The sequence below is a fragment of the Paramisgurnus dabryanus genome, chromosome 5 (genome assembly GCF_030506205.2).
Source record: "Paramisgurnus dabryanus chromosome 5, PD_genome_1.1, whole genome shotgun sequence".
NCBI lineage: Eukaryota > Metazoa > Chordata > Actinopteri > Cypriniformes > Cobitidae > Paramisgurnus > Paramisgurnus dabryanus.
Genome location: NC_133341.1, coordinates 9,392,576 through 9,417,407, shown reverse-complemented (window position 1 = coordinate 9,417,407; position 24,832 = coordinate 9,392,576). Strand labels below are relative to the sequence as shown.

Below are 24,832 nucleotides of genomic sequence, written 5' to 3'. Positions count from 1 at the left end.
GAGATCACTTAGGCTTAATGTTTTGGCTGTGGTATTTATCTGTTTAGTGTTATACTCATTTTGAGCTCTCCAAGTAATTATTCAAATTAAGTCCTCTAATAGATGCTTTGAATTACAAGCCTGCCGACAAAGCATTGTAGCTATCAACAATCTATCATATCTGTGTCCGCTTTAATTTGATGTCCATGGATTATGATATTGTGATATGGTATAACATGGAATGTTTTCAGGTTTTTGTATTTTCCTTATATCTATTTATTGTGTATTAATTCAATGTACTTATCGATGTATGGCAATTGTATTTGATAAAATGTGTTTTATAAAATTGTTCCTCATGTATCACGAACATGCAGTAACATTTTCACTTAAATGTTGTTTTTGATTACGGAGTTGTAGGTCAGGTCCACTAAACTTTATTTTTAAATCTGCTTGCTTTTCATCTTGACGTTTTTGTGGAGACTAGATATTATTTTGATGTATTTTGCAGTGTTGGTGAGAAAGCAAATAATTTTATTAGCATTTCTGCCGTCTTCCCACTCCCCTTGGTGTGAATTCCCCTTACCATGCTGCATTATTGTCACCTTGAAATTTCATCTGCTATTTTCCAATTAAAAGCTTAATAGCCCTGGAAACGGAGTTCATGTGGTGAAGTTTACCGTGGCCCCCAGTTCTTAAAGTTGTGCTGCCGAGATCCCATTACGTGCTTGAATAAACCCATTTAGGAACAGAAACGGGACTCGAGGGTGCCCGGTGTTGAGTTTCACTGGACTTTAAAAGCGATGGGCATCATTTTAAGAAAGGTGTGCTGCAATTTACACCCCGCATCGCGCGCCAAATTGAGTTAAAATCCCAGGTTATGTATGTTTATTGTGTGCAGAAAACGAAATATGCCAGTTTAATGAAGATGTCGTTCTCTAATTCATCGGATCCTTTCATAGCTCATTTGGTAGCAGTCCAAATCATATTGCTCAATTAACTCTTGCAGCATGTTGGACTATTCAACATTTTTCATGGGAATAAGTGAAGAGCTCATTCAAATGCAAACCAGCATATTGTTGTCGCCTGTGTTTAATTCGGATTCACAGCGTGCGGTTAAACTAAATACCAAGGTGGTTTCAGGATTTTGGTGAAAAGCTCACAGCAGTTATGTGAATTCTTAAAATTGCAGCATTCGTAAAATTCACTCTTATGCTACTTGTCCAATGTCAAACAACAGTCAGGTATTTTGGTATATTTAATATTTGAGTTTTTACGCAAATGCCTACAAATAGATGTAGGCCTACATGTTATCTATTTAGTGAATTCATTAATTGTGCAGATGTTTTATAATTGAAAACAAATATTATTATTTTTTAAATCTCCAGATGTCAGTATTAGTTTAAAATTCAAGTCGTGCATTCGTGCAGCGCTGCTCGTGCACAGTGATGTAAAAAGTTACTCGTTTCTATTAGTGTGGTGTCAGATGGCCTGATGCACTTCTTTATTGCTGAGGGAAAGGTGGATCCACGACTCTTAAAGAGTCAACACCTCTCATCACGAGTGTAGCGAGAATCAGAGGGGCTTGATCTCTTACCTACTTGACAGCACTCTTCCTCTCCACCTTATCTGATGCACTTGCGCCTCTGCCACCTCTGTAAACGACTTGAGAAATGAATGGCTACGGATCACCCTACCTCTACATGGGGGGCCCGGTGTCCCAGCCAAGAGCGCCCCTCCAGAGGACGCCCAAGTGTGCCCGCTGCAGAAACCACGGCGTGCTGTCCTGGCTGAAAGGGCACAAGCGTTACTGCCGGTTTAAGGACTGCACTTGCGAAAAATGTATTCTTATAATCGAGCGACAGCGGGTCATGGCGGCTCAGGTGGCGCTGAGACGGCAGCAGGCGAACGAGAGTTTGGAGAGTTTGATCCCGGAGTCTCTGCGTGCGCTGCCCGGCATCACGGTGGGAAGCGGAGAGCAGAGCGCAAACCCACGAACCAGTGAGATAGACCTGCGCTGGAGCACAGATACTGTGACCCCTAAACCATCTCAAGGTAATTGTTTGCTTTTGTTACACAATATTGTTAATTGATATTTTAATATATTTTAAAAGCTTCATTGTCGAATTTTGATTAAATATTGGTGTTTTTTTCTCGAAATAATCTATTATAATAATTATATTATCAGTATTAACTCTTTCTCGTTGCTTAAGACAAATATATAGGATGACCAAGACACTAAATGTCATAATTTTAAACGACATTAGGACATATTAAATAACCTACTTTAAATAGCACTAAATTTAGACATAATTGTGGTTAAATATTAATAAATAAAGTAAACAATAATAACAAAAATAATATTACATATTTTTTCCAATAGTTTATCAATGATCTTAATGTTTATTTGAGATTTTTTTCCCAATAGTTTAACAATTATCTTAATATTTATCGAAAAATATTTTTCAAGTAGTTTAACAATTATCTTAATGTTCATCAATAAACATTTTCCCACCAGTTTATTAACTATGTTAATGTTTATCGAAAAATATTTTCCAGTAGTTTAACAATTATCTTAACTAATGTTTATCGAGATTTTTTTGCCATTCGTTTAACAATTATCTTAATGTTTATCGAGAAATATTTTTTCCAATAGTTTATCAATTGGCCTACCTTAATGTTTATCGAGACGTTAAAATTAGCAGAAATGTGAAAACTGCAAAATACGTGCACAACGGTCCATCATTAAAGTAAAACAATATGACAACAATAATGATATAATTATTATTTTATTACTTTATTAATCCGTCTATTGTGTTGTTTTTACAATAAGTATTACAATCACAAAAAATAGGTGTTTATTTATACAATAAAATGACCTACATGCAACACCTGAACGTTAACTGTACAATCATAGAACAGAAATACTGTACTTTGAATAATTCAATAAAAAGTGAAATGTGAAATGTTTCCTAACTAAGGGTAATCAGTTGTTAAAAGTAAGAGTTAAATGAAAATCGAGTGTAGATATTTCAGTGCCACAGAGTCAGCATAAATGTTAACAGCTAATAAAGTCAACCATTATAAATCACTAGAGCACTGACAAGTCAATAGATGTTGCACATCACAACTGCAGAATCAGCTTGACTCTGATTCTGTGCTGGCCAAAACAAATTTTTTTATTGTAATCATAATGTTATCACTTATGGAAATCTCCTATTTATGAAGTCTATGCATTTATGTTTCGCAGAGCTAAACGATGACTTGTCTGGTGAGCAGTCAGGTGGAGAGAATGGTGGCAGTGCCAGTGACAGAGAACCAGAACAGGCCAGTTCACCTGAGGAATCCAAGCCCAACCTGTGCTGCACCCCTGACACCTCAGACCCAACTCCCCAGCCAGAGGAGTCTCGCTTTGGGCTGTCGAAATCCTGCACTGACCCAGAAGCCAAAGCCGACAACCCCAAATACTCCCCCGAGCCTAACCTCCTCATCGAAGGTCTCTCTGGCTCCGTATCACTCCCTTTCAGCCTGCGCGCCAATCGACCTCCACTAGAGGTTCTGAAGAAGATTTTCCCTGCCCACAAACCTGCAGTTCTGGAGTTGATCCTGAAAGGCTGTGGTGGGGACCTGGTTGGAGCCATCGAGATCCTCCTCTCCAGTCGTTCTACAATGAAACCAGAAAAGATCTTGTCTGAAAACACTGATGCTCTTGTTCTTCCTTCAAACGGTCATCTCTTTGAGCACCCGTTGAGCTCCTACCCAGTCTCCTCTTCTAAGTGGTCTGTCGGTTCGGCCTTCCGTGTTCCAGATTCCCTGCGCTTTTCCTCAGAGTCCTCAGGTGGAGTAGCTGGCCCTCTTGGCATGCCACTGCAGCATGGCTTCCCCCAGCCACCTCGATACCCCCTCATGCTGAGAAATTCATTAAGCAGGGGCCAGGCTGGGCCCTTCATGCACAATGATGTGACTCTGTGGAATACCATGACATTACAGCAACAGTATCAGCTGCGCTCTCAGTACGTCCCCCCATTTTCCGGCCCTTCGGCCGGAGTGATACGCAGCTCGCCGCTCATTACCAGCAGGCCCACCGAGGAGCATCGCATCAGCATACAGGAGGAGAACTGCCCTGTCATTACCAAACAGAGCATGTATGCAGCAGATGAGGAGTACGATGAAAGATCTGACTCCTCAGACTCCAGGATCCTGAATACCTCCTCGTAACTTTCACCCACCAGCAGATCCAACAGGAAGTCGAAAAAAGCACTGAACTGGGTTCTTGAGATGATGTAAAAGTGACATTGCTATTCTAGGACCTTAATGAAAGATATACGGTGTATTACTTGAGGAATTCTACCAGATTTGAGGTTGATGTGCCAACTTATTCATGTGTGGAATACAGTAGCTTCATTTTTGGAAAAAATCATTAAGGTAGCCTACTATTATTTGACCAAAAAGTCTGAATCTATTAATATATGGTTAATGATGATACAATGATCTCTGTTTCCACTTTGCATGAAATGTACTGTTGATAGCAATTTAATGTAGAATTAATCCATCAGTCCTGCATGTAAAAGTATGGCAAATAAACCATCCATGAACTGTTATTATTGTGGATAACTGAATCAGCTATGAATAAGCAAAACAACATTCTTATACTCACAATGAAGACAAACGAATTATGAATTTTTAAACAATATATAGTACTATAGAAGTAACATTTAGAAACATAAGCATCAGTTCAGTAGCCTATATTTTCATAGGTAAAATTTCACACAAAATTAATTTTTAAAAGAATATTTAAAAGACACCGGATTCATATTTCAGTATTATTATTACATTGCGTTGGTGATTTTTAAATAAATTGATTAAATAATTGAAGTCGCCTTTCCATGCTTTGCAAAGTACATAAACAGATTTATAATAGGCTAATGGTTAGGCCATACGTGATAAATGCAGAAAAGACACTTGTGGTCATCCCTCTTTTCACATACATAATAATACATTTATTATTTATTAGGCATTGCTAAATAGTTAACATCATTTAAATGCAAAACAAATTCTCTTTGATAATTAATTATGCCAAATATTAATTAATCCTTAAATTAAATGTCATTGTACAAAGCAGAACCACGTTTTTTATAAAAACATAAATTATGTAAATATTTGCAAATGATCAAATTTTCTCTATGACGCAAATCGTACCTTTAGGGGAAAATTTGCTAGCTTTCAATCAGTTTGAACTAGAAAAATGGGCTAACTCCGCCATCTAGTGGTGCTTTTCAATAATGGAAAATAATTTAGTTTGGGACAATGTGATCCTCAGATTACACAACTTAAAAACAATTGCTGCTCAGTTACCACACCACCATTAAAAATGTTTAATTATTTTACAAACGAATTTTACGATGAACACGACAATCAAAGTAAAATACTTCACCCAATCTTTTTGGATACATTACATGGGTAACTCAAAATAAATAGTATTTAATTATTATTATTATTATTATTATTATTATGCAATTATAAATGTTCAATACAAACAAATCTATCTTCTGCCATATTAGCATTCATGTTTCTGAATAAAAAACAACCAACTGGCAAACACGCATTGATCATGGAAATATGCCGAGGCCTCGAAATAAGAGTTGTGGTACACTCTAAAAAAACAAACGGTGCTATATAGCACCAAAACAGTTGCTTTGGATCGTAACGATAGAAGAACCATTTTAGTGCCATATAGCACCGGTGAAGAACCAGTGAAGCACCAGTGAAGCACCAGTGAAGCACCAGTGTAGAACCATATAGGGGCCATATAGCACCACATATGGTTCTACATAGCACTATATGGTTCTACACAGGTGCTTCACTGGTGCTTCACTGGTGCTTCACTGGTTCTTCACCGGTGCTATATGGCACTAAAAATGGTTCTTCTATCGTTACGATCCAAAGCAACTGTTTTGGTGCTATATAGCACCGTTTGTTTTTTAGAGTGTATGTGCAGGGATTTCCCACCACAAGAATATCAATAATGACTCAATACTGTCACCTTGTGATTGTACAGAAAATTTGAGAGATCTGCTTTATTCCTTGTGCCTCCCTGAGACGTTTTATTTGAAATTGTTTCAACATGCGTTCACAGGCTACACTCTAAAAAAACAAACGGTGCTATATAGCACCAAAACAATTGCTTTGGATCGTAACGATAGAAGAACCATTTTAGTGCCATATAGCACCGGTGAAGAACCAGTGAAGCACCAGTGAAGCACCAGTGAAGCACCAGTGAAGCACCAGTGTAGAACCATATAGGGGCCATATAGCACCACATATGGTTCTACATAGCACTATATGGTTCTACACAGGTGCTTCACTGGTTCTTCACCGGTGCTATATGGCACTAAAAATGGTTCTTCTATCGTTACGATCCAAAGCAACTGTTTTGGTGCTATATAGCACCGTTTGTTTTTTAGAGTGTACTTAATCGTGCAGAAGATATTTGAATCTAATTAGTAATAGTAATAATAATAATAATAATAATAATAAAAGGATATTTTATTAATAACGACGGAAACAATAATAATAATAATAATAATAATAATGTTTTTTACAAATTATTAGTATTGATATTAGTGTTATTTATTATTATTTATTTATTATGCTTATTATTATTGTATCAATATTTTTTTCGTATTATCATAATAATAATAATAATAATAATAATAATAATAATAATATAAGGCTATAATTACAAAATGTATAATTCTTATTAATTTTGTGAAACCCATGCCGATAATAATGAATATCAAATGTGTCCAGGAATGAATAACAACTTAATAACCTACCATTACTTCTAGTTGTGACTTGTTGCTTGTTTAGGGAACCCTATTTATGTTTCATAATGTTGATATAAGATCTTCGATGCTAAACCAGCGGTCGCTCGAGTCTGCAGGTGTTGCAGTTTAATTTAACACATCTGTTGACTTAACCGAGAGACAGCTTTTAATGCTGACATTTGAATTTGCGCCTCTAAGTCAACAAGGCCCTGCGTTTCCGTATACATCAACTGGACAGACAAATTATGACTGGTTAAGCATTCAGCAGGTTGCACGTGTTGTCGATCCATCAAGCGTCTTCAAATGCTAATTAACATAACAGGGATTCAGTGAACTCACAAATCCCGTGCCTTTACACTCCGATCAGGTTACAGAGTAGTGTGTAACATGTGACACACCCTGAACCAAACCAGACTCTCGGGTGTGATTGGTTTGTTACTGATCATCGGGTGTATATTATACAGTATATCCTCGTTTGAGGGCGTTTTGTCCAGTCTCAAGAGAATATACTTGACCTGCCTATTTACCCAACATAATACAATGTACAGTCACAGAAAATATGTCTTTTCTACATAGACAACAAACATGTAACCATGAAATTTAAAAATATAAAAACAGGCCAAAATGTTCTATCATTTCTTTTTGTGTGTGTGTGTGTGTGTGTGTGTGTGTGTGTGTGTGTGTGTGTGTGTGTGTGTGTGTGTGTAATACATCAACCCCTTTCACGTTTGTGTGCTTACGATATGGTAACTCTACGTGCATAAAGAACCCATCTCAAAACAAAGAAGACACTCATCTTTTTCTCCGTTTGGCATTGTAATATGTGTTCAGAGGAAGGGAAGAGAGAAGATGAAAGCATTCCACGTGGGGAAATTGCACCCTGGGTAGCAGTTGGGTTTGCTGGCCGTAACCTTGCTAATAAATTAAGATGGAAGAAGGGCGAATGGCAAAGCTGCACCTGCAAAGCAAACATCTTCACCACATGTGAGTGAAAGAGGCAAAAAGACAAGACCAGACAGAAACACAATTAACCGAAATCAACCATATCATGTCCGGTCATTGAAAATGTGTTGCTACTGTAAATTCAAAGAGGTTATTTAAGGTGATTATAGAGTTTAGATGTATTTATTGTTTATAGACACTTTAGTTTTCTGGATTATTTACACTTGATTTGAAGTAATGTTTGACTTCTAATCGTAGTTGAAAATATAGGTGAGCTATTTCATGTATATTTTTTGTGTGTCCAAAATTGTTTAGTATATTTTAGTAATAAATAATTGTAATAATTTACTATAACAATAATACAATTATAACAGTTAAGGCATTTAATATTATAGTTTTTTTAAGAGTTAAAGGCCTAACAGTTTTTTTTTTAACTTAATATGCTTTCTAAATCTCAATTCATGATTATTATCGATAATATTTTAATGATACAGTAACAAATGATGCAACCACACATTTCCACATGTATGCAGGTCAAAAGCAGCTCAGTACAAAATATTTGGATAGGGTATCTAAAAAAAGTGAAAACTACATCGTTTTGCTTTTTTTCTGAAAACAAACCTTTTCTCCCACGTCCCGCATATGTTGCTGTCTGTAGAGCAAAGCCCATGATGAACAGTAGCTGTGACATTCTTCAGTGTCAGTTGATTTCACTTTGTTTTGAGAAACATCACACATGGTAGGTCGATCGGGACAAAGAGAATTGTGTTTTGTGTAGCCTTCCCGCATGCTTAGTCAATGTTTTAAGTATCGCTTGTTGTGTCAACTGTCATATCACGCTCAATCTATAGCCAAAAACAGTCTGCAAATGAATCCATCACCGTATGGCTGTGTATTTGTCAACGGCAACTAAAATAAAAAGAAATGAATTGCTGTAACAAGAGATGTATTGTCTTGTTAACAGCTAAACTAATTTGTTAGATAACTGGGTCTACATAATAAATATATATATATATATTTTTTTTAATTCTCCCAACTCTCAAAATTATAATTCATATTATCATTTATTTAATGCAGCACATTTGTGTATAAATAAATATTAAAAGAATATTAATATAAATAATTATTTTAAAGATATTTTCTTTATTTGACCATTTCAAATCTTTTCTATCCATACGCAAATGATTATTTACAAAACTTAAATATAAGAATTGATATTTACACGCATTAATGATGGTATATGTTAAACCAAACAAACAAAAACAAAAAAACACCTGTAAGGCAACGCTGTTAGGCGCATTTGAATAAAAATGAAAATCCATCGCCATTTTTGCATTCACCAGCTGTAATTTGAATATTTTCAATTAGTGGTTACTTTAGCCACTGCAAGCACATTAACGAAAAATTACAACGTAACTTGCAAATAGGACCTTGTCTTGTAAAAAAAATAAACTGTTTTGTTATGTTGACAAATCAAGAAAACCAAACTATACTGAGAGTAGCCTGCACTAAATATGCAGAGGTGTTAATTCTTTTCATTACGCATGTAAAATGCTCACTTTGTTTATCCTTTCTGTGGCATTAAAAATAAAATAAAGCCTATATATCACAACATCACTTCAATGCTATTTTATTTCTTTGTGGTTTTGAAGTTATTATTACCAATGAATAATACATTTCGTACGAAGTAACAAGAGGGCTAGTCGTATGCTATTAAACAACCGAGCCCCCACTGTTCACACGGATTAATTGATAATTTCCTAGAAATGTTTTATTTGTAACTTCATCCCATTAAGAACTTCAGAGAACGATTCTGTTCCGGCCAATGGGATAACTCTATTCACAGCGAGCCAATCAGGACATGCTGTCAAACGCTGCGTCCTGATTGGCTCCTGGTGAATAGCGCCGTCCCATTGGCTGTGGTAGATGTGCCTGCGCGTGTCTTACTGGGGGTGTGCGGGGTTGAAAGGCTGAGAAGCGCTCATCACATCGCAGTGTGACAGATCTGTATGTCTTTCACTGATGTCCATGGCGTGCTTTGAATTTCCCGCACAATAAATGTGGCAGTTTTTTAACTCTGGAGCAGTGGGTTTAAAAAATCTCTTCAGCAGAGCTCTGGAACAGGAGTAAATTGAAGTTTTAAGCTTATAAAGAGCGTTTGATTTCCATTCATCCTTTATTTGGTGTCTTTTATCACGGTAAGTTTATTTTAAACACGTGAATGCTTTAAAACAAACTGCTTACAATAACAATATCTTCACTATGGCCTGATTTATTTTTTATGTGCATGTGATTAATCTCATTAATAAACTTAAGCATTAATCAGACCTGTGTTTTCTTCCGGACAGTATCTGTTTTTAGCGCATATCCAAAATGACGGAGTTTGAGATCGACGTAGAGGGCCTGGAAACAGAGAGCGACGATCAGGCGACGTTTACGGGTACAGGAGACGACGACGCGGGCACCAAAGACGATGACAAACCCAGCAGCTTAAATCTCACGTCTGGAGACCAGCGCAAACTGAGCCGCACACCCAAGTGCGCGCGGTGTCGTAACCATGGCGTGGTGTCTTGTCTGAAGGGCCACAAGCGCTTCTGCCGCTGGAGAGACTGTCAGTGCGCTAACTGCCTGCTGGTCGTGGAGAGACAGCGCGTTATGGCTGCGCAAGTAGCCCTGCGAAGACAACAAGCGACAGAGGTCAGTAGGCTACACCTAATTACTTGAGAATATTACAGTTTGGCCTTGGCACTAGTAGTTGTGCAGTTTTAATTGGTAGTACAACATTTAAATGCTAATGCTTCTGGAAATGCTAACCACAAATTTGGATATAGTAGTGAATAATGACATAATACTGTAATTGTTGGCAAGCTAATAATAGGCACATGAATTACTTGGAGAAGTGTCATACAATTGTGTTATACATTTTTAGGACAAGAAGGGGATTTCTGGAAAGCAAATACCAGTGGAAAGACGAGCTATCTATCAAAGACACATCCGTCCATCCACTATGCTGGCTAAAAGTATTTTAGAAGGTGAGTTAAAACAATGCCACTTTCTCACTTCTCACCTAGAAGATTTCTTTGATCTGGCCATTCACAACTCTTTTTCTTCCTCTTTTCAAAACTAATTTTCCCTCTTTTTCCCCTCCTCTTTCAGCCTTTCTTGGACTTCTGTTCTTTTTAAATTAATTCTCTTGGTTCCTCTCTCTGGATATTTTCACAGTGTAAGCCTCTCTCAATTACAGCACGCTTGTACTATTAAAAAGCTAAATAATGATGGAAGAAAAGTAATAATAATTGTGCATGACATTAATGCTCAAGATATCTGGACATGTGCACAGTGCACTGTAAAGAAAGATGTGGTTGGACAATCAAAACCATGATTTAGTTTTTAAATCTTACAGTTAACCATTACATACAAAGTGATGGCAAAAGGCCATTAGTGTTATTATGCGTGCTATAAATGCTGTTTCTGAATCATTCCTAGTATCTGACCAACTACTTTGTTCTCTCTCAGGATATCGTCCAGTGCAGAGCGATCCATTTCTGTGTGCCAATCCTGCTTTGCCCCCTCCTCTAAGTGACCGCATGAGGAAGAGACGAGCCTTTGCTGACAAGGAGCTGGAGACCATAATGCTGGAACGAGAGTATAAAGAACGGGAACTTCTCGAGTCCAGCCAGTCGTCCTCCGCCTCACTCTTCCTGCCTGGCAGCATGGTCCATGCCGCTGAGTATAATTCCTACAAGACAGCCTTCTCATCCTCCTCTGGCCCTTCTGCGGTTGAGCCCAATTCCAAGGATCTTTGCAACTTCCTGCCTGGCTGCCTGGACCTCTCCCTGCAGTATGCCGCCTCAGGTGGGGCGGCCGCGAACGTGGAGCTCATCTCCTCTAACGTGAGCGTAGCCACCACCTATCGGCAATACCCACTCTCACCTCGCTTTGTGATGTGGCCACGGGGCAGCAGCAACATTAGTGATGCCCTGTTATACCAGCAGTGTCTCCTTAATGCCACGGCCGTCCAGAACATGAAACCTGGAGCTGTTTGGGACCCAAAGATGATGACTTCCACCGAGAGCCATCCGCCGGAGCAGGAGGGTGCAGCATCCAGGATTGAGGGATCTCGAGTGCCTCCGGAGCCATGTGACCTCCAGACGGGGGAGGCTCAGACAGGACTTGGGCAGAACGGAAGTGCCCGTTCGGCCTTCTCGCCTCTTAAGAGAGCGTACGGACAAACTTTTTCAAATGTACCTGCGCATCCAGGCAGCCACGAGCATGTACTCAACATCAAAGACGCTGGCAAGCATACGTTGTCCACGAAGCTCAACTCCTTTCATTCCCTCATACAACAGAAATTAAATGAAAAAAATCAAGAAGTGAATGGGCCGTACTGTAAGGAACTGCTGGAGGAAGCGGCCAAAAAGTTTAGAGAGGGAACAGCCAAAGACACAGTCAGATTCAAAAGCTCGGAGAGGACGGTAAAGGACTTTGTAGTAAAGCCAAGGAGCACCAAAGTTTCCACAGGAGAGGCTCTGTCATTCTCAGTGGAGGCCATATTAAAAAGACCTTCGCTTTCTTTAAATCGGACATCCCAGTAAGACTTAAGAATACAGATCTCAGATGTACATGCTAACTTGAGTACTGATTGTATATTTATTTACATACTTTATTTGATAAAGGATAGTGATCAGCAATTTGGAGGGAAAAGCTTTAATCTAAGCAGCATCTAAAACAAAATGTGCTGCTCTTTTGACGCTTCTGTATATTTAAAAATGTACATATATTAGATGTGCATGTTGTGCATTATTATACATCATAATGTATAGAGTATTTAAATGTAAATGCTAATTTTTTAAAGGTGACAATAAAATGAATTTTTAAATAAAATAACATTTGTAAATGTGATATTTTAAATAATTGTATTAAGCAGAATTTTAATCAGTAATAAAGATAATAATCTATAACTTAATATTATTGGTGGATAACTGTAATAGAATAGGAGATTAAAGAAATTAAAAATAGCTATTGACTTAAAATGAGCACGGTGTTTGTTATAAATGTAACAAAAATTTTAGAAAGCTATATATAGGCTATTTGTTATTCATCTGAACAGTCAATTAAGAAATTTGCAACTAAACTGTGAATAGATTCATGTAATTCCAATTCAAATTGTAATCTTGGCAAAAGATGGCAATTAGCCTTTGTGTACATGAGCATTATAGAGCTGCCAAACAGCAATTTACATTGACCATTATGTTTACTGGGGTAACTGATCTACACAAAGTATTTTAATTTTTCTTCCTTTTTATAAAGGAACATTATTACATGTTCAATACATATACACATTTTATTGATGGAAACATGAGAAGGCCTTAAATTGTGTAAGCAACTAAAAAATTTGGGCTGGGCTGCATATAAATGTAACAATTCCACAGATGACAGATTCAGAGAATAAATATAGAAATGATAATAATCAATTACAACAAATGCATGAATTTCAATGGATTCTCTGATTTAAAGTAAATTTTAATTAGTTAATTTTTTAGATTAAACAACAAAGTCGGATTATAATACTACATATTTAAATGCTTAAAAATCTGATTGATTGAATATGACTTTGAGACCCATCGTACAGTTTACTGGTTGAGATGGAATAATTTCTGGCTTCAGATGGAATAAGCAGAAGTCTCATAGGAAAGATCTCGGCACGATATCTCTTAAAATGACTGAGAAGCTTGCATGATATTGTAGATTCACTACAGCTGTTCTGCTAGTCAAATTCTGCTTTCTTAGGGAGAATGTAGATGTACTATCCTAAAACAACATCATGCAAGGCCGTGTCCAATGTTTAAAGAAACGATCACATCATTCTCCCTGGGAGGTTTTTCTGTGCTCTTTATACCTGTATAAATATATCTCTTCTCTTATTTACTGTAAACACTTCAATACATTCAGGCCCGTAAAGGTTCATGAAGTAGTCAGCCGTTGTGTTAACAGTAGGACACTGAACGCTGATGTCGTCAAAACTGATGAGTCCTATTCCCAAAGTGTCAGATTTAGCACATTAGCACTAAACAACTATCAGTAACATTGTCAACATGTTCATCCAGTTTCTTTAACTAGACCCTTATGTCAGTCAAAATAAACATATGGGCCTTTAAACAATGTTGCTTAACATCAATATTTTAATACCATCAAAACAAAAAAGCAATTTGAAATTTTCTTTAAACCAACATCTGAAGTATAAATCATTCCTTGCCATTGCACTCCTGTCTGGTGATGCGCGTGGTGGAGATGATAAAATAAATAAAGTCCGATTTCAATAACGGACAAAAACATCAGCCGATGCAAAGAAATCAAACCCAGATGAAAAACACTTAAAAACAACAACGTGCTTTTGTTAGTTTGCATTGCTGCACAGTTTACACCCCAAACATTTGTCTGGCCCTAGTGAGGGCAACTCAAATTGGTCAGACCATTTCGTTGTTCCAACTCACACCTCTTTTTCCCGCTTCCACTCGTTCCTCCCCAGGTGCAGAGCAAACCCCATCTTTCAATCTGTTGACTTTGTCGCCTGACTTACACAGTACACTGGCCAAGACCGATGCCAGACACTGCACATTAAGCACCTATTAAGCCGAAGAGTATGTGAACCCTAACCTAGAGCAGTGGGATTATTTTGACTTGTGAAATAAATGGCGTGCTGTAAATTTGGCATTGGCATTCACCAATGCATGAACAAAGGGGTAGGATCCCAATTTGTTACCCTCAGTTCTTGGACTGTGTCAGTACCAGCAGCTTTTGTGTTGAGGCCAGCATCTGAATTCCTGCAAGCCAACTTGTAATATAATAAGAAAAGTGTAGCATAGACATTTTTGTCAAATTTGCAGCTCTTAATTACCGTGTTTGCTAAGCTGACAGATGCAGTCGATGCGGGGCAAACGGGTGTGTGTGATCTGGTCACACACACACGCACGCACACACCACACACACACACACACACACACGACCATCATCCTCTGTGTTTCCATGGTGGAACCCTGTCAGGCAGGTTTCTATCATTAACACCTGTGGGATGTTTTTCTTTTTTCTTTTCACAGACCCACACATGTCCGAAGGGTTTTCAAACAATCTTTCTTTTACAACAGCCACTGTATTCTTTACTAAGGAGACAACAGCTGAGTATATCAAGAGTGTGTTCCCTAAACAAACAATGCTGAAAATCCCCCCCCCCTTTTCATGACAGGTTCATAAAGTAATCAGTCGAAGTGACAAGCTGTGCGTACGTGTGTGTGTGTGAACTGGAGAGTGCTTGAAACATGAAACGGAGTACAAATGAATATCATTTTCAGATGCTAATATCGAAGCCAAGCTATTGTGCCCTTGTGGTTATTTATTCAAGGGGATTGTTTACATATATATCAAAACAAAAGTGCGATCCCGACCTCATGGCTGCGCTTCTGGATTTCAGCTGATGTTTTCGTTGTATTTCGTTCGCAACATTTCCAAGACATTCAAGTAGATAAGCAAATTGGCCCAAGTTCCATGCAAATGTGTGTAAATTGAAATGTTTGTAAAGCACAGCCTACAACAACATTTCATCTTGATCCATCTCGCTTGGGTTTTGCGCGTATGCTCACCACATGTTTTTGTATTGCTCGTTCAACAGTTATCGTTGAGGGACATATTCTGTGATTTTAACGTGAAGTGTTTTGTGTGTACAAGAGCAGAAAACTATCTCCTGTGACCAGCAATGCATAGTCTTAATTTGCTATTCTGAATGGAACATGAAAATTGTATGGAAATTTTAAGAGAAAGACATCAGATTTTACTGCAAAAGTCATTTTCGAAGATCTTTGCTTTGGCTCATTTACAGTGAACTAGCAAGAGAGCCAAACAATGTTGGCAGAGACCAACATTGTTCATCTGAAATCAACTTTCTCTGTTCTTCATATGATAGTGAGATTTCTAGGTCAATATTTCCTTATTTTGTATTCCATTATGTACTGTACAAATAAAAATCATCAATATAGAATAACCAGGGTGTGTGTCAAATTAATTTGACCTAAATAAAATTTAAGGTCTGTGAGTGCCAGTCTGTTCAACTGTTTGTCTTATTTTCATTATTGATACTTTCTACACTATAAAAATTGAAAAGTTGGCTGGACTTAAAAAGTTACTTCAGTTGGTAACTCCTAAAATATTTAAATGTATTTATTAGTTTATATTTTTAAGTGTTATCACCAGTTGTAGTATTTTTTTTTTAAGTTGATCCAACTTTTCACTTTTTACAATGTATAGTTTATTCACACTGTAAAAAGTGAAAAGTTGGATCAACTTATATTTTTAAGTGAAAAAAGTAAAAAAAACGTAGATGTTATCAGTTGAAGAAATTTTATAAGTTGATCCAATTTTTAAATTTTTACTGTGTAGATAATATTTTGGATAGAAGTTTTTAACAGTTAAACAGGCTCACAGCCCTATTTCATTTATATTAAATTAAACATATAGCGTCTACCCTTACAAAGACATCCATAGCATAAAACACATTTTATAATTGAATTATTTATTTTCACATATTGCATGAAATGTGAAGTAATTATCATGAAAAATGATTTTTATGACTTGATCGTCCTAACATTCAATGAGGAAGCATTAACAGTCCCATTAAAAAGCTATTAAGTACAAGGGCCTCAGCTCTCATGGGGGTTCCAGTAGCTTTTCTAAAGAAGTTATCACCCATTCATTGGAGTCTAATGACAAAACACTGCTCTGTTTTCCCAGAGAGACGCTCCATTACACGTTGTTGGCTTCCCATCGGTGTCCACAAACCCTCAGCTTGGGGTTAAGAACCTGGCCCCTGAGGCTACTTGACATCTGCCCTGGCTGTGGCTCTCTGATTCCTCTTCTCTCTGCATTCTTGGGGTACTGCCTGCTGGGAGAGAGGTCCTGCTTTGCTCACGCAAGCAGGCCAAACAAAGTCTTGCTGAAAGATCAGGCGAAGGGGAAGGGATTACATGTCAGGTTAAGAGTGGGTGAGGAGTAAACATGGAAGCCCCTGATTAGTATGTGAAGAGGCTCTGAGGGATGGAATGTACACAGGGGATTGGGTTTGGTTTTTTTCCCCCTTGGGGTTATTGTTCAGAGGCAACAAGCAATGAAATAGGGGCATGGAACATCGTTGTCCAAAAATGGACAATGAATCTTTATTTTTTTTTTTGCCCAAATTATATTTTCTGTTTATATTTAGTTACACAGACTATCACTTTAGGAGACTAAATATATATTTATAATGAACACGGTTATGATCTTCTCTGACCTGTGTGTAAATTCTGTATTTGGAATCTAAAATCTGAGCAATTCAAACCTCAATTCAATTTGAACTAAACCACACTTCCCACACTACTGTTCTTGTGTTCGGAAACAACTACAGTCGACTGGGTGCAGGGGTCTTGAGGCGTTCTTTTCAAACTTAAACTTTCCCTTGCAAGCCAAGCATGCTTGTCTGATGCATGGGTAAACAGACCCACAACATTGCAGATGTTTAAGTATGCATCCTGTATAAAGTGACTCCTTAATACAGACATAAACTACACTATAAAAAGATGACAAACTTTGCAAAATGGATTGATTATGCTCTATGATATAGAAATAAAACAAGCAAATACTGACACATGCTATTTATTTGATTAATCATACAGTATGTTATTTTATAAATTTTATACATATTTACTAATATACTAGAAATCGTATACATTTAATTCGTATAAATTAGTATGAATTTAATCGTGGAAAAAAAACTTTCGATTATCATAAAAAAAAAACAATATTGAAACCCGACCCCTAACCCCAACGTCACAGGGGTCAATATTTATTTATTTATTTCGATTTTGATATATTGTATTTTATATGTAAATTTAAAAATACATACACAAATAACATGTATCTTACATTTTTTATATATATGTGTGTGTGTTTATATATACATAATAATTACACACAATACACACGCAAATATATTATGCAAACACAAACTTTTATTTTGTATGCAATTAATCGTGATTAATCTTTTGACAGTCCTAAAATATATATAGTACTGTGCAAAAGTCTTAGGCCACCATGCCAGAATTAGATTTGTTGTTTTTGCAATGTTATATATAATTGTTTCTCTGTCTCTTTAGAATACATCCAGAAAATACAGGAAATGTGTATATAGTATTAAAAACTGTATAAAAATGTATGAACTGATGTTTCAAGTTTTTAGGGTAAACTCCCCTTCCACTTGAGCAATAGCAAGAAACAGCAAGATCTCTTAAACCTAAATGAAATTAAATCCTAATTTCTAATTTTAAAGAAATTAGTCTTTTTACTTCATATTGCTCAAAAACGCTCAAGATTTGTTTAGTGCCAAGAGAGGTCACACTAAACACAGACAATGCCTAAAGAAGACATTTATTTTTTTGCACATATTTCCTGTATTTTCTGTTTGTATCTTAATTAAAATAGATTGAAACTATTTTAGAGATCTATCCGTCCTGAGATACCTTGATGAATCTGATATTTCAGTTTTAGGCTTTGTATTTTTGAGCTTGTCTATTGGAGAGTAAAATAAAGAGAATCTCGGATTTCGTAATTCTCCTTTCTGTACGTTTACTGTACTCCACACCACTTTCACTTGACCATTCCTGGCCTCGGTAGTGCATGTACACAGCAGTGTCAGTGTGGGTAGCCAGATTGTAGTTGGCTCTTGCCACAGTAGCAGGATATCCAATGTAGTGCTGACAGAAGAGTGTTTTTACTGGAAAGTTGTTGAATGACTCTCTTTGTGTAATGATATTTACAGGGCTAAACAATTTGAAAGAAAGAGGCATAATCAAATTTTGACAAGCCACCATAGGTTCCTCATTCAAAGCCTGACAAAGAAACCTGTTTGGATGCAGTCCACAAACTTTTCTTAACCTTGCTAAAGGGTGAAGACTGAGTCGTTGCTACTCTGAGACTTAGACTGTATTTAGTCAACAATATGTGTGCTAATCTCTATGTTGCCATGTAAACACAGATTGTTTCCTGCACAGTGTTGTGCAATAAAACTGGTTTATATCTTTGATCCGCTTGCCTGTCGGCACAATAGGGACATGACGTCCAAATACTGGCCAGCAGGAGATCAGCAGTGACGATCCAAACATCTGTAGGACATTTGATTAGACACAACAGACGCAGACTGACCACTACACCACTTTTTCAGTTTTTTTGCCACAATCAGCATGGACTGACCACTAAAAACGCTGATTTGAATTCATTTGAATAACTCATTATCGCTAATGTGGTCTGGCCTCCTATTATGGAGGAAAGTGAAACAGGAAAGGCTGTTGTAGAGGGCTGAAGTAATCTTTAAACCTTGGCCTACTAAACAAAATATATTGTGATGTACAACAATTTTTTAGGAATCAATTATTTGCTGGAATGTTCATGAAAACTTTAATACATTTATTGGCTATTAATGTTGGTTTTCCACCTACTCGGTTTAAAGGATCTGTAGCAATGATAAATAGCAATCAGCTCCAAACCAGATATTTTGGTTAGCATGGCTTGTTAGTAAAGACGTTTAACAGCACATCTAACACATGTGTTGTACTTTGGCAGTTTTTTTTTTTTTTTTACAAATTACGTATTAGCGTTGTTTACTAGTTTTATTGATAATATAATAACTATCCACTGAAAAAACTATGAACAGCAGCTACTCTATTTTTAAATCTAGGCTACCGTATGTGGTTTTCTGTTCCTTCCTCGGTATGCCAATGCAAATAAATGTGAATTGAATGATGTTGTATCCTAAAGTAGAAGCTGGTATTGAATAAGACCAGTGTTGGGCAAGTTACTCAAAGTATTCAATCATGTAAATGGATTAATCTACACATTACTCTCTCCAAAAAGTATTATTAACTCCTTTCTAAATCCTATTTAGTAAATGATACAAAGATAGGCTTGAAACGCCTCAAATAAATCATATAAAAGTACATAAATTATTCTGGTCACACTTTTTAAGGTCCAATTCACGCAATTAACTAACTGTTAACTACTTTTGCCTCAATATACTCCTAATTATAGTTAGTAGTTTTTGGGCTCTATTTTAACGATCTGAAACGCACGAGAGGGCAAAGCGCAACTGACATTATGGGTGGATCTTGGGCGCCGCTGTTGCTATTTTTTCCGGCGGGAGAAATAACTCTTGCGCCAGGCGCAAATCAATAAGAGGTTGGTCTGAAGAAGGTTCATTATTCATAGGTGTGGTTTGGGCGTAACGTCAAATAAACCAATCAGAATGCTGTCCAACATTACCTTTAAACGCAAGGGCGCAAGTTCCATAGCGGGTTGCTATTATTATGACAGATTTATCAGGCGCACGGCAGGAGCGGTTAACAGCCGAGAAGACCGATGTTCTTGTAAGAGCAGTCAAAGACAGAGAAGTTGTTTTGTATGGGGATAGGAGAAACCCGCCCAAATCAGCGTAGGTTAAACAGGCGTGAGAGGAAATAGCCACAATTGTCTCATCAGCTGGCATCCCCATCGTTGCGCCAAGTGCTACAATGATGTCAGGAGACGGGGGAATCCCAAGCTTGCCAGCATAAATCGGGCACGCCGTGTAACGGGAGGTGGATCTGTCTCTACACATGACCTGACGCCAGCATCTGCGTCTGTGGAGGGAAAAACCCGCTGTGCACCGGTGCAAAATACGAATGATACATGCGTCACTGACAAAGTCAATTGCGCTGGGTGCAAGATAGGGCCCTTTAAGTTTAAGTATAGGAATTGGAGGTTAAGGATGTAGAATAAGGTTTTGCAGAATCATGCATTAATATGTGCTTTTTAAGTACTAATAAACCAACCCTGTATCACAAAATTATGTACCTATAGTCACGTAAATTTGTGATTCTTTTCCGTTACACTGACACGCTTTTCTGCCTTTTTGCGTGAACTTGTCACGCATTTTTGTTTACGTGTCACTGTCACGTATTTGTTACTCAACTGTTTTGTCCTATTTTCTTACCATTATCACTTCGGTTTAGGGTTAGATTTACATAAAATGACACCGTTACCCAAAGGCGACAATGGTTTAAAAATATTTAAAAAAATCATGAGAAAAAGGTATTAAACCCATACTTTAAGTGACTTCTTAATGCGAACCGAAGCGTCAATGTCGAAAATACAAAACAGTTGAGTAACAATTACGTGACAGTGACACGTAAACAGAAATGTGTGACATGTTCACTCAAAAAGGCGGAAAAGCGTGTCAGTGTCACGGAAAAGACTTACAAATTTACGTGACTATAGGTACATAATTTCGTGATACAGGGTTGCAACCAATAAACAGACAATATCTGAGTAATATTAATGTTTAATAACCCACTAGTTAATAGTGAGAACATAAAAAATATTATTTAACATTAGACTTTAGATTTTTATGTTAAGTCCAGTATTGTATTAGAATTGATCTACAGTCCATACACAGTATTTAGTTTAATTACATAACCTTAATTAAATAACTGAAAAAAATATGTGTAATCCCTTACTTTACTTTTTCAAGGAAAAGAAAATTAAATTAATGTAACTACTTAGTAACTAGTTACACCCAACACTGTATAAGACATGCTGGCCATCAAATTCCTATGGGTTCCACCTGCTTCTTTTAAGATGAAATAGTGACAGTTAATATTCTGATTTGTGTGCTGTGTCTAATTCCTTTGCTCAAGGCAGAGACACTTAGGTGTGATGACCTGTCACATCACAGATACACAGGTTTAGATTTAAGACTTAGATCTGCCCTACAGAGAAAATAGTATACAGAGCAGCCTGTTACTAAACTGATCCATACCATATCTGACAATGAGAAGGGAGCTGCGGACATCTCAGGTTTCTCCCTCTTTCCAGGTGGCATTTCCTCATGCATGATCTGCCATTAACCTCCTGCCACCACCCAAAACAACAATTTTAATGCAAACAATGCATTCACAAAATAAAAACAATAATATTTAATTAATTAATTTGAGAAATGTATACAAAATCACCAAGCAGCAAAAAGGTGTAGGTATTTAACACTTAACACTCTCATGTGAATATGATGCCATATGTAAAAGGGCCATTTTTGTCTGAATGGTTCCTTAAAAAAACTTTTTTTACAAAAGGTTCTTTAGAGTGAAAAATTATAAAATGTTATGAAAGAAGTGGTTTGGTTGTTTTGAATGGTTATCTGAACAAGTATACACACACATACGCACTGTGCATCTGACTCTTAAATTTCACAAGATGTGATGTCTTCTACACAGCAACATGAAAGACTTCAGTGGGAACTTGTGAGACAAAAAGGTGATGCCCCTGTTGTCAGTTTGGATGTTCAAGTGATCAGATATATCTCCTGAAACCTGTCTCCTAAAAGACAGCTACTTTGAAGTATTGGAAGGAGATAATAACCATATTCTTGCTTTTGAAGTGTTTTGACCTCACAGATCATACAAAGCCACATCATAATCATATTTTGGTAATGCAAACACATATTTTAGGATAAGTTTTCTACAAGGCAGTTTTAATAACAGCCTTTTTAATGCAAATATAATCTATGATAATTATTAATTTTCTATAGATATTATCTTTTTAAAGATTTGTTACAATAAAGTCAACATATTTAAATTAACATAATTAACTATATACACAAATTAATATATTACATATTAACAAGAATGTTAATATCAAAGAACAAAGAAATGTACACAGGTTTGTAACCACATATAGTGAGTAAATGATGACAGAATTTTTATTTTTGGGTGAACTGTCCCTTTAAGGTCAGTTTTATTGTATTGTATTGTAAAAACAAAAATCATTTTTGAAGCATGGCTATCATTTTGTTCAAATGATTTGTATAAGGATAAACACATTTCTTTTCTTGGTGTAAAAAATATTTCAGTCTCGTAAAAATGAACCATAATGGTCCTTATTGAAAGAACGTATGTCAGGATCTTATCATTAATGATTTACAGAAGTGCAAATTATTGATTACAGTAATGATTTGATGTTAAAAATGTGATAATCCATATTTGTGTGTGATATTGTAGTTACTATATTTTTCTCTTCAGAAATCTATTAAGAGGTCCTTTGAAATGCCAGGGGCCCAACATGTGCGGCTCAGCTGCTGGCAGCGGCAAAAATCCAGGACTTCCTTTTGCAGGAGAACTGCATACATTACAGTAACAAAATGAAAGATTTATATTCACTGTACCAAAAATGACCCTATGAGGCGAAGCTAAGAACTGTGATTATTAATCCCACACCAAAGTTCCTGTGCTTCAAAAGTACACATTCAGATGGAGTCACAGCAGACATGGGTGTAATTAGGAAAATAAAGGGTGTGTTCAGGCTCTAAATCCACAAAAACTAATTTGATTCAAATGAACTTTTGTTGATGCCATTCCCAGTACATAATGTCCTGCTTGACAATAAAACTCACAAACAAATTAAATCCCAACCTTATGTGGGGTGTGGAAATGGAATGGATTATTCCAACTGATAAGAACACATGTATATGACAAGTAACAGACAACAGATTTCAATTGCCAATAACTCTGTATGTAACTCTTCACAGAACAGGTCATCATGTACCATTTCACCAAATGGTAGATATATGTACGTACACACACATACATTTGTTCTTACCCTCTAATGGATCCTACATTAGATCCTCACGTGCAGAATGTTTTTATTTTTATGTTCTTTACTTTATTTCTAATCATTTTATAATCATTAGTTATTCATATGATTGTTTATTTGTTTATTTAATATTATTATCATTATTATCATTTTTATTACTATATTATTGTTTATTCATTTATACATTCATTCTTTATATTTTATATGTCTCATTAATTTCATTGTTGTTCAATCTCATATTTGTCAAGTCTCACGAGCTGTCCTGTCTGTGTTAACAGAGATAGATAAAGAGGATGTTTATGGAAGCTCAAGGTTTTTGGGATGTTACTATTAAGCAGTTTTGGTATAACAGTGCATGTTGAATTCATGCTGGTTAGACGAAGTTTGAACATTGAGACATATGCAACTGAGATTAATTCAATAAACTCTGTTCCTATTTTACCACCGTATAAACTTCATCTCGTGCTTGGCTTGTGCTCTTTTCTAGCTTTATTCAATCAACCTCTTGACTGACAGAAGACTGTTTAGCACTAATTTTGGTATTAACAGCTCTGCTGAGTAATTTATATTTTCTGACGGGATCTGGTGTCCAGGGCTGGATCCTAAATATTTTGTCTGTCGTAGAGACCTTATCTAACACCTCATACTAGTTAATGAATTCGGATTAATCTAAATTAGGGAGTGTTTGATCACGGGCCCAAACCATCTCCATATTAGGCTTTCTGTGCTTCGTCTGTGTCTGTAAAGCAACATTTCCTGCAGATGCATTAATGCTTCTATACACCAGTCAATAATGTTACTAGCTTTACAACCTGTGAAAAAGATTTTGGTGTGGTCCTTAATTCATAAAAATACAGTCAGACAATTGACCAGCCCTGAACCTTACTTTAATCTTAAACTTAATCTATATTGGGCCGGTTTCGCGGACAGGGTTTATTCTAGTCCCAGACTAAGGGCCAGATTTACTAAACGGAGCAAATTAATGCAAGAGCGCAGTTCCAAAAAAAGCATGGATGGGAGTGGTAATATCTGTGGGTTATTTACTAAAAAGGCTCAAATTAAATAACACAGGCGCAACAGCTGATTTTCCATAATGACCAACGCAATCTAATAAGAGCAGCGCAAATTAGTTCAGGGTCGCAAGTAAGCAGAGCTGATGAGGTGCGGGTGATCTACTAATGCCTGATGCACTTGAGTTCAGCACCACGGACATCCCAGTTAACGAAGTCACAGGACACTAAAAAGAACTGGAGATCTAGAGGTAGGACAAAAAATGAAAGTTTACAAGAAGTTTTGAAACACCTGGTGTTGTGTGACTTCTCTTAGTGACTTCTCTTTCCTCCAGGAAATAAAAAGTAACATGGCTTGGCAAACAATATTTTTGAATAATA

The 24,832-nt window shown here is 36.7% G+C and overlaps 2 protein-coding genes across 2 annotated transcripts; both read left to right on the top strand.

The window, feature by feature from the left end:
- The first annotated feature begins 1,649 nt into the window (after positions 1-1,649).
- Positions 1,650-4,569, top strand: dmrt3a (doublesex and mab-3 related transcription factor 3a). The gene is made up of 2 exons (XM_065266946.2): positions 1,650-2,031; positions 3,227-4,569. Exons 1-2 carry the CDS (start codon positions 1,650-1,652, stop codon positions 4,192-4,194), a joined length of 1,350 nt encoding a protein of 449 aa, XP_065123018.2. The 3' UTR covers positions 4,195-4,569.
- A 5,154-nt stretch (positions 4,570-9,723) lies between these two features.
- Positions 9,724-12,449, top strand: dmrt2a (doublesex and mab-3 related transcription factor 2a). The gene is made up of 4 exons (XM_065266832.2): positions 9,724-9,943; positions 10,094-10,442; positions 10,675-10,777; positions 11,262-12,449. The coding sequence occupies exons 2-4, from the start codon at positions 10,119-10,121 to the stop codon at positions 12,338-12,340; spliced, it is 1,506 nt and encodes a 501-aa protein (XP_065122904.2). The 5' UTR covers positions 9,724-9,943; positions 10,094-10,118; the 3' UTR covers positions 12,341-12,449.
- Positions 12,450-24,832: the final 12,383 nt, after the last annotated feature.